The sequence below is a fragment of the Ptiloglossa arizonensis genome, chromosome 3, assembly GCF_051014685.1.
Source record: "Ptiloglossa arizonensis isolate GNS036 chromosome 3, iyPtiAriz1_principal, whole genome shotgun sequence".
NCBI lineage: Eukaryota > Metazoa > Arthropoda > Insecta > Hymenoptera > Colletidae > Ptiloglossa > Ptiloglossa arizonensis.
The window spans coordinates 2,592,909-2,603,557 of NC_135050.1; the positions used below are offsets into that span (position 1 = coordinate 2,592,909).

Genomic DNA, 10,649 nt, shown 5'->3' on the forward strand with positions numbered 1-10,649 from the left:
CGCGCCAGCAGTAGTATAATAGGTTGTTCGATAAGTTTTATTAAACGACAAAACTTATTGAACAATCTAGTACCGTACTGTTGAATAAGTTTGATCGAACGACAACACTTATTGAACAACCTAGTATACCTATATAGTTCCTCATTTCTGACGTCTTTTACATGTACTTTCAGCAATTGATAAATTAAACCAAAAGTGTCAAACGTAATATCGTCATATTTAAGTTTTGTCTTATTAGACTTGTAAAATCGTCGCTTAAAGTTTTGAACACCTGTTACCGAACACTCCATACGATTATTGAAGAAGTGATAGTTTGTGACGTTATTCATACTCGCGAAAGTGGTCTTGATCAACCAACTGAATTTACGACCACTGTAGATATAAAATAAAAATGATTAATTCGTAGGATGTTTCGTCGTGTAGAAAATGTTTACACTGAATAACTGTTTTTGTTAATATGGAGTACTTCATTGTAGAATGCAACGACGATATGCCTTGTCAAGGACTTGGTGAACATGCCCACTTCAGTAATTTCGGTATGGCATTTTTAACTCTCTTTCGAGTTGCTACGGGTGACAATTGGAACGGTATCATGAAGGACACTTTAAGGGACGATTGTGACGAAGCAGCAGACTGTGTAAAAAATTGTTGCGTGAGCACTATTATCGCTCCAATTTTTTTTGTCATTTTCGTGCTGATGGCACAATTTGTTCTTGTAAATGTCGTCGTTGCTGTGCTCATGAAACACCTCGAAGAAAGTCACAAACAGGTAATGGTCCAAGGAAAAAATATTGAATCGGTTAGCTTTTGCATTTAACGTGGGACGTTGATTTAAAATTTTATTATCAGATGGAGGACGAACTTGACATGGAAACGCAACTAGAAAGAGAATTGGCCGCAGAGCAAGAGGAACTGCTGGAAGTGGAAGAAGAGGAAGATGACAATGATAACGTGAAAACAGATCGAGATGGCGATGGGGGTGTAGGAGATGACGACGAAGTTAGGGAGCACGAATCCATTTTAGTGACAAACGAAAAGATTCCAGTTACCAGGCCTGGTCTCGCTAAAGTCCGTTCTTTGCCTGCAAATTTCATTTACAATCCGCCACGAGAGAGAAATGCAGATGGTATGTTTGAGAACTGTATCGAAAGGAGTAAGATCATCGATTAAGAATCGCTCAACCCTAAGTTTAACGTTATGTATATTGGGAATGTAAGAGGAGAATAATAGATATTACAATTTATTAATACTTTATGACCGTTGAGATCAATGTGGCCACAAACACAAGAATTATAAATATTTTAAAACCAAAAATATTAATCTGGAGTAGACCAAGTTTCGACGACAAATTTAATGCAATTTAAAAAGTACACGTATTTAAAGATTGAAATGGGTCAACCTGTATATTGACAAAGTTGTAGATAAAACTGGAAGATATGTACATATGCATTAAATGTGTCTATTAGAAGTGAAAAAGATGCACATGATTCAAAGAGTCTTCAGTGGTAGGGTGTTCAATCCGGTTGATGTTTCTAAATGCATGAATGGGTTTGTAGATAAGAAGGAGAAACCATCACTCTCGGAAGAATTACAGATCAGGATCGAATTACAACAGTTTCTGCTGTTGTATGTACTGCTAAAACAATACAATGTCACAAATGTGTTTCAGATGGATCTGCTACGTCACTGTCGCGTCGCAGTTCATATCATCGTCCCAATTCGAGACCGTCCAAGTTCAAGTCAAAGCGTCGACAAACATTTCATTCGGGGCACCAACAAAGAAGATCGTTACTGCCGATGCATTTCGAAGTCGCCGAAGTTTTCGAGAAACCTGTGAGCAACTTAAGTGTGCCTCGAATTATTTCGCAACACAGCTACAGCACGATCAGTCGTGATCTCAGTCATGCACAACATCAACGGTTACAGGTAAAGTTTCCTGAATGAAAATCAAGCTAACAAATTTGTAATGCAACCTTTGAAAATGTCGATACGATAATTCCCGTTTTCAAACAATAAGTTTTTTTACCAGATTCGTAAAATATGCACGCGAAATCGACTTTTCAACTACCGAGTGCATCATAATGCATGACCTACCCCGCTTTCAGGAAATTTGGTAGTCTTAATTTTATCACTTCAACGTTGGAATTATTATAATAATATTGTTATAAAATATTGGACGTCAGGCTATTTACGACAAGATGTTGTTAAGCAGACTGAATTCGCTTCTCGTCATCGGTAATAATCTATAACAAAATATCCTTCCTTTGCTATCTATATATGAATTAATTATATTCATCTGTTTTGAATCATTTTCCATCCTGCGGTACTTTCCCCATACATAAACTTGTTCCGACATGTGTAGGTGTAACGTGCACTCCTAAGTGATTTACAAGCTGTTACAGACTCACCTGTGACGAATCTTTAGGATTAGGAAATTTGTTACGTTCTTCAGGGTATGGACATATTTATAAATATTACGCGCGAGTTTAGAACACAGGGAAGTCTACTTAACTTCCACATTTTTACATTCCAATTATACAAGTTTACTTCTTTCTTTAGATACAATTGTTGTTTCTTGGCAATATGGAGTTCCTTGTACAACTGTGAACTTTTTTCTTACATGGAGGAAATCTTCCAAAGACTTTCTCAGAGTTGAGAGTAGTATGGGATTTTCTGTATCCAGACATACCAAGTAAAGAGCCTACCCATTAAAATCCCCATGGATTTGTCCACCACACTTGCACGATTTTCAAAGAACACCAAGAACTGCAAACAGCATCATCACATTCGGTCCATCCTCTCCCTGTCTCTCACGACCCTACCATCGAGCTCATGCTCCCATCTCACGACCATATTCGTAAAAGGAGTTCATACGCAACTTTGACCCGCTTAACGAACAGTATTCTGTCTGTAAACATAATTCGGCATCAGTCTGTATTTGTGCATCAGAGTATTTCAAAATTGTACTAAAAAACAAATATTATTAGTACAACGAGAAGCTGGGATTCGATCCTACTGCCGATTTATCAAAAATTTGCTCCGTTAAAAAGACAGTAATTCACATACTATGTGCGTATTAAACTTTGAATCAAAATATTGGTATTAAACAAAGGCCGATTTTGAAGAAACTTATTCGAATTTTTCGCTACTAAGTGTGTATTCTAAGTTGCACCTACTACCGCTTCAAAAGTGACTTTCACAACCGTGAGATCTACAGACGATGATTGTGTCAATGCACACCTTTGTTATATTCACCATAAAATGAAGCTTAAGTTGACGTCTAATGGATGAATGGTATTCACAGGTAACCAACGACGGGCAAGAGAACAAGGCCCTATTGAGCACGAACAAATCACCAGCTTCCCAAATGACTCCGGCCGGATCAGTCACTGTTCCAACCTGTCCTAAATTGAGCAGCGAACGTTATCTTCTGCCAACGGCCAACATTTACCCGTCCAAGGCAACAATAAGTCGCAGGGTATCGAACGATACGCAGTTGCAATCTGACGCGTACGTCCGCGCTGGTACCGCTGTTAACGCCTCAAAATCGTCAGGTGCAGCGAATGGTTGTGTCGGAAACGACGTAGCAACGAACAATGGTAAGTCGGACGATAATACGAAGGTGAAAGACGAGAGACGGGTATCTGTTCCGCCGACGGACGATCTCGACGTGCAGTCCGTTATTAACGAAAGAAGACCGTCCAAGCTGAAAAGCGGAAGTACAGCAGTGTTAGGCGATCAATACGGTCTATCGACTCGGGCTGGCAGTTACGGACGTATTTACGCTGCTGAAGAGAGATCCGAAGAAACGTTGCCAATGTCGAGTAGCAATATGAGCGACAGCATGATCGGAAGCACAAGCAGAAACGGGAGTGGAAGCGGAAGTGGAAGCGGTAGCAGAAGCGGAAGCGGAAGCGCGGTTGTCTATGTTCCCGAGGGAGTTTGCGCCACTATCGGTTCAGACGTTAGAATATACGTCGACGATACCGATTCGACGAGTAGCAATAATCATCGTAGAAAAGTGCACAGCGACGAGACTCCGGATGCATCGACAATGATTTCCTCGGTGACCGAGATGCGCGAAGACACCGAGGAAACGGAAGCAACCGAGGAGAACAAGTTCGAGAGATTCGAGAGACCGTCCTCCGCTGGACCGTTGGATCCTTCTTAATCGATCATGCGAGAAACATCCTTTTAAACGTTTAAATGGTTCCCTGGGAAGAAAATTATAAAATTTTTATGCAACAACTGCTAGCCAACCATGGTATCCACGGCGAAGTACCATGGAGAGTGCTGCGAGGGTTCAATTGCTGGACTCTAAGAAAGACTGTAGTGCATGACAATATAGTCGTTATATTCTAGTCACTTTGTCGCCGTGAACTTGCCAAAAAGAAAAAAAAAAAGAAGGAAGAAACCGCCGAGAATTTACGAAAAATAGAGAATTTTAGGGGAGGGGGGTGGAGAAGGGCGGGGGGGGGGGGAGAGATACGTTACCAACGCACCTTTACGATCGAAAAAGCGCGCGAATACGGAAGTAATAATTAAACTATCGATAAATCGTGGGCGGCAGCTCGTAGCTCGAATACAGATCATCTAATGAAAGCGCGCTAACGATAAATGCAAGTATAACGCACTTAAAACCTATGACAATCTATTATTGCCAGCGGAACTGGTTTTACGTTCCGAAACGTTACGAAACGTCGTGGAAGTCGATTCGTAGGAAGTGGTAGAAAGAAGAACGACGTAGTCTTGCGCCGATAAAATTAGTGAATATAGTAGCTCTTAGGTAGAATATGTCGAGTCTACGCGACAATTGCAATTAATCGGACCACACTTTCTCGCCTTTCCTTTTTCTCCAGCTCGTCAAATTAACGCGTGTCGTTCGCAGGAGAATTTCGAGATCCGCGGCGGATCGTGGTAGCTCTCGACGGAGGAACGAAAGGTGCCAAAACTCGATGAAAACGGTCGTTACCGAAGTGCCAGAAAAATCTAGATAACAATTTTCGGAATAAACGTAGCGTAGTCTTCGCAACGGAAGATCTAGCTGTAAAGAAGAGAAAAAGAAAAAAAAAAATGAATCGTTGAAAACATTAGACGTAAGACGTACCTTCGTATTGAATATTTTCAGAACCAACGTACAGTCGAAGGAAAGAGGGGTGAAGGGTGGGAGGGAGGGCTGAACAAATATTGTTACGATTGGCTAAAGTAATAACAGCCAGTTCATAGTTTAGTCGATTATAATGCTATTTTTGTCTCTTTCGCTACCACTGTACATCTAGTCGAGTTCGAGGTATATGCGATTAGAACCTTAAGACTAATCCGACGTTGTGATAATCTTTAATACAAATTGAAACTCGTACAATCTTATCTTCATGTCAATTGGTTCATTCGACGTGTTTTCGTGGAAAGCTATGTCGAGCCAGGTGCCGTGTACTTCCGGATAATCCTGCGGCGACTAACGATCGTGGAATGCTCTCAGTTTCCTCTTGATTTCATTTACGCGTTCTAGAACGTTCTTCTCGTTAACATCTGTGATATACTTTAATCGTAGTGTATTTCCTATAATGGCAACAAAACATCAGTAAAATAGCAACAAGTAAACAACAACAAGGAGCTGCAACAATTAGAAATGTAGCTGATTTTTTAATAAAACGAAAACACGTGTACGCCTCTGGGTAAGAAGTAAGAAAAACACAAAATGTATAATATATTGGGTGTAAACGAACTTTGGATATAAGTTTTGGAGATTGGTAGAATTCGTTCGAAAAGAACAGGAAAGACTGTTGGTAAACACGTGTCTAGAAATAAATAATTTCATAGGTATACGACCTTTAAAATTCGCTCGTTTATAGTTTGTGATCATCGCCAAAGGGCCATCCAAACAATCCAAGTCTCTCGATACTCTACTCCTGCAATGATTACTATGTGCATTTGGCAACACAAACTTATTCGACCATTTTAGAAAACTCAGTAATGCTAACTGGCTGCACTGGTTTTTTGTAAACGTAACATAAATTGAGAGTATAATTCCGAGGATGAAGTTAGCTCATAAAAGTGATAGAGAAACGTATGTAGAAATATTTGTCCCATCCGACATCTATACACAGATTGTAACTGTTTTTAATATTTCAATAATTCTCGTTTCAAACTGAGATAGCAAAGTTAAATCTACCCAATTATTCCCGATCATGTCTCGCACATGATCTTGTTGACTGTCTGTAAACATTTTCTTAACATCTTGTGTGACAATTTACTAATAAAAACAATACAAATCAGAAATTTTTTAACAATATTCTCTTTCGAAACATATAAACTAATAGTGCTTTATAAAAATGGTAATAACTTGAAAATAAAGTAAGATGGAACAAACGTTTATACGAACATTTTTTATTATTTTTATATACTAAATTCATTCTTGATGTTGTCTCCATTTTGTGAAACATCCTGTGTGTGCATATATATATTCAGGTGATATACATAGAAGTAAGTTATAAAATACTAGAGACACGTTTAATGGATTCCTCCCTTGGTGTACCCAATGTCCTAATGTGTTAATGTACACAAAGTATACAGAAGTCGTCCCTGAAATCTTGATTTTCGACATTCAAGTATACTGTCATCTTCAACCACCACTGTTCTTCATACTTCGTTGTGATTTCCTGCCAAATCCTTTGACCAACCCCCAACTGTTCCATAACTAAAACAAAATCTCATAATAAGGCTACTAACAGACACGGTATGAAATCTACACCTTCGATCGTTCCTTTACTCTCTCGTTTATATTCACATTGAACACTTTGTTTTCAAATTATCTCACACACTAACTAAAAGAAAAAGAAAAATGATTCTAATTTACATTAACTAAAATATTCTTGATTTTTTCAATGAATTCTACCAAACTGTAATGTTCGTACCATAGTTAATTTACACCCATACTATATATACATTGTCGGTGGAAGAGATACGGTAAACTTAATCGTGGAATATTCAAGTGGCGCGTAGAGTGATAACCTGTTGGGTACAAGCGACCCAAATGTGCTTCTCAGCACTCATTACAGGGCTGCCTTAGATAAATATTTCTGTTCAAGCCCTTCGTGCCCTACATTTGGAACATTTATCAATTGTCCGTTAAGGCCATTAAGGTCACTGCTACCAAACTTGCAAGCACACGCATTCTGACCTACAGTCGAACAGGCAAGCAATTACATGGTGTAAGAGTAATGTGCAATGCCTGGCGTGCTTCATACTCGTGTTTAACAAGACTATAGTGTAGGAGAAGTATATCGAACTCGATCTTGAGCTAACTCTAGTCATTGAAGCAATCTATACGCCTCTTCCACCGGCAATAGGTATACATGTAATAGAAGCTCTATTGTACATACATACACTTACGAATATTCTACATACTCTACACTTGGTGTGGTTTATTTTGATACTACCGCATGCGGTAATATTTAACGATTGTCGGAATAAATCCAACAAAAAAAAAAAAACAAATAATAATAAAGTAAATAACTCTATGCCTTCTAACGTTGACGAACGTTGATGAACGTTGACGAACCTTCGTGCGGTGGTGGTGCCCGCGCTTCGGACGATCAATGGCAACGGGTGCCTTCTTTTCGTTGACTCGAAGTTACAGGTTGTCAAACGTTAACAAGCGCTGCGCGCCACGTGACTATTGACGATAGTCGCGACAGTAGATAGTGAGAATCGATCGATCTGTGTTCCCGTTCTAGGATCTATCATCAGCTGTCTGTATTAAATGTAACCTTGGACAGTTCGATAATCATAGCTATAATAAACTATTACTAGCTCGTAGTAATAGTTACTTTGTATAACTCATTGAATTATTGATCGAGACAGCTGGTAATCGATACCGTGGAATGGTCGATTCGTTTTAATGATCTGTTAAATTTATTTATCGCGACAAATCCATCTGACTTTCCTTTCGATTGGTCAATCGTATCGTCTCGAACACAGTGGACGGGAATAGTCGCGGTTACTCCGTTTAAAAGGTCCAACTTGTACCAAATACCATTCGAAAAATGAATAAGAATACGAGCTTTGCATCTCAAAATGAAATTTTGGTTAAATTGCTGGAGTATCGATAGAAATTTCGTACGAAAACTTTCACTCGGCGTATCCAGATTCCCCTCGGACCTTTCAATCGGATTTCTTAGACTCCAGTGTATTCGTATAATCGCATACATATACAAATATACGCATAAAGGCGCGTCTCTTTGGCACCACGACCGAATCTCGATAGCTCGATAGCGTTAGACGACTGATCTCCGAATTATAGTTTACTCTAGCCACGGAATGATCGTGTAAACGTGCGCAGAATTCGCCGATCAGCTGCACATGTATCATTAGTAAGACAAATGAACAGTATGTAAAGGAATAAGAAATTCTATTATCTATGTTCGCACCACAGCCGCGGGATACTTCTTATCCGCGAGAAGAAACTAAACAAAAGAAGAAAAAAGAAGTATATAAGAGAATCAAGGTTATACGCAACACGTCTCTGTGTTGTGTATATACATGTGCATATAGTTACGTGAATATAAGTACAAGAACATAATCAGAATTATAACGTGTTATTCAGTGTACTTGTTGCCGCGTGCCTCTCGAGTCTGTTCTTCGCCCCTAGGGAAGGCAGTGCGTAATCGTCTATTTAAAAAGAAAAAAAAACAGAGCAAAGAAAATAGAGGAAGAGAAGAAAAATGTTTAAAAGCCGACGGCTGGCTGCCTTCAGAAGTAACGTGCTATTTTAAATACAGCAGTAACTTGGTGTACCAGGCATAGTTCACACGATCGCCAAGAAGCGTCCTTTTTGTCTGCCTGATGCTACGTACGTATGCGTATACACGTTCTTGGAAAAGTCTAACCCACATGGACTCGAAGTGAGAAAGTGAGAGAGAGAGAGAGAGAGAGAGAGAGAGAGAGAGAGAGAGAGAGAGAGAAAGTACGAATGAGAAACGATTGGCGGTGGAAGAAAAGAAGAAAAAAGGTGTGTGTGTGGGTGTGTGTGTGTGGGTGGGTAGGTGAGTGGATGTATTGGGTGGGTGGGTGGGTGTGTATGTCGCGTGCGTGCGTGGGAAAGAACGAAAGAGCACGACATAGAAACGTAGAACAAGACTAAATATGTACAAATGTAATAAATTGAATGACAATTACGTTGAATTGACCTATCGATTGTTCATTTATACATTTCTTACCTCACCACTTTCACTCGTTATTCGTGATAGACGTTGGCAACAGATAATCCTTTCGTATTGGAGTAAAATTATGAAAAACGATTTAAAAAATGTCTACTTCTTTTATGCATATCTTGCCTAATTTTTCACGCCAATAAATACATCAAGTATAGTAATATACAATCCACGACAAAACCATGGCACACCTTAAGACTCTTATACAATTTTTATTTTGTAATACAATAAGTTTAATGTTTTTATAAATATTCATCACAGTTAATATGTTAAACAAAATATGTTAATCAAAATTACTAATATACGTTGTACAAGAAAATGTATTTATTAACAAAATTAATAAAAAAAGATGAATTTGGTGCAACAAACCGATAACAGACTTCCATGAATTACATTACCTGTAAAGAAATGAATGCATATGAACTTATTGTTATTTCTATAATAATTTTTCTTCTTTACTTTCTATCATTTTAATCATCCTGTTTAAACCAAATTTATAGCTTGATCTTATCATCTTTCGTAAAAATTATTCACTCTAGTTAGTACAAAGTACATTTCTCCTCATCAATAAAAATGACATTTCTCCACTTTTAACAGTGACAGTAGCGTTGCGTTGTCAACGCGCATCGGTGAGAAAATTCCAAATAGGTGTAAATAATACACGTTTCCAAATTACGATACAAATACTACGAACCGGGTTTTAGCGGCTGCGAAGTCCAGGATTTTTATTATCAGAGACTTTAGACCAATTGGTACCTAGCCAACACCAAGAACCACTGAGGTAAAATGTATAAGCTTCGTAACTTTTATAGCACGATATATTATTCTGCTGCGAAAAGAAGGCACAAGTTGTTTACATCAACGCTCCGCCCATAGTTCGTTGCCCCTCCTGCGATCATAAGCAAGACGCGCCATTGGCCGAAGACGATGACGAAGATCGGTGGCGGTGAACCTAAATTCGAGTGAGAACGAATTCATAGCAAAATACATCGGCATAGGCTCCCAATAATGCGTCAAGAATTCATAAACAGAATAATTTGCTTACGGTTTAGGTATTACCGTTGATTCAATAAGCTGTTCATAATGAAAAAATGAATATAATTTAATATGCACAATAATTATTGATATTTTGAAAATTATTTACAGCGAAAAGAACTAATTTGTATTTATTAAAAATAATATAAATCCGCTTATACTCATTGAAACTTCGAACATAACATACCCCACTCCGTGGCGTCTGCGCCTGCTCCACGTCTTTACTGAAAGGAGGGTGGTAAACGCCCCCTTCCACTCTCATTGGTATCGGGGCATGAAGGGCGATCGTGAGGGAGGAGCCAGCCATTCTCCTAAGGTAAACGACTTAGGAGAGAGGTAGCGGCAGCAAGAGTAACTTGCTAGGGAGTCTTAACCACCCCTATTGGCACGTTCGCGCCACCA

General features: G+C 39.0%; 1 protein-coding gene and 1 long non-coding RNA gene across 5 annotated transcripts in view; one reads left to right on the forward strand and one right to left on the reverse strand.

Moving 5' to 3' along the window:
• The window catches only part of Ca-alpha1t (Ca[2+]-channel protein alpha[[1]] subunit T), a 134,531-nt gene extending 130,107 nt beyond the window's left edge, over window positions 1-4,424 (forward strand). For all 4 annotated transcript variants that reach the window (XM_076306879.1, XM_076306878.1, XM_076306877.1 and 1 more), the window contains 4 exons: window positions 477-769; window positions 850-1,126; window positions 1,670-1,926; window positions 3,305-4,424. In XM_076306879.1, coding sequence (XP_076162994.1) covers window positions 477-769; window positions 850-1,126; window positions 1,670-1,926; window positions 3,305-4,171 — 1,694 coding nt within the window. In that variant the 3' untranslated portion in view covers window positions 4,172-4,424. The remainder of the gene's footprint in view (window positions 1-476; window positions 770-849; window positions 1,127-1,669; window positions 1,927-3,304) is intronic.
• Window positions 4,425-5,219: 795 nt separating this feature from the next.
• Window positions 5,220-8,864, reverse strand: LOC143143999 (uncharacterized). The gene is made up of 2 exons (XR_012991316.1): window positions 7,562-8,864; window positions 5,220-5,559 (listed from the first exon to the last, which is right to left on the reverse strand). It is a non-coding gene; the product is annotated as an uncharacterized LOC143143999 (long non-coding RNA).
• Between the last annotated feature and the right edge of the window lie 1,785 nt (window positions 8,865-10,649).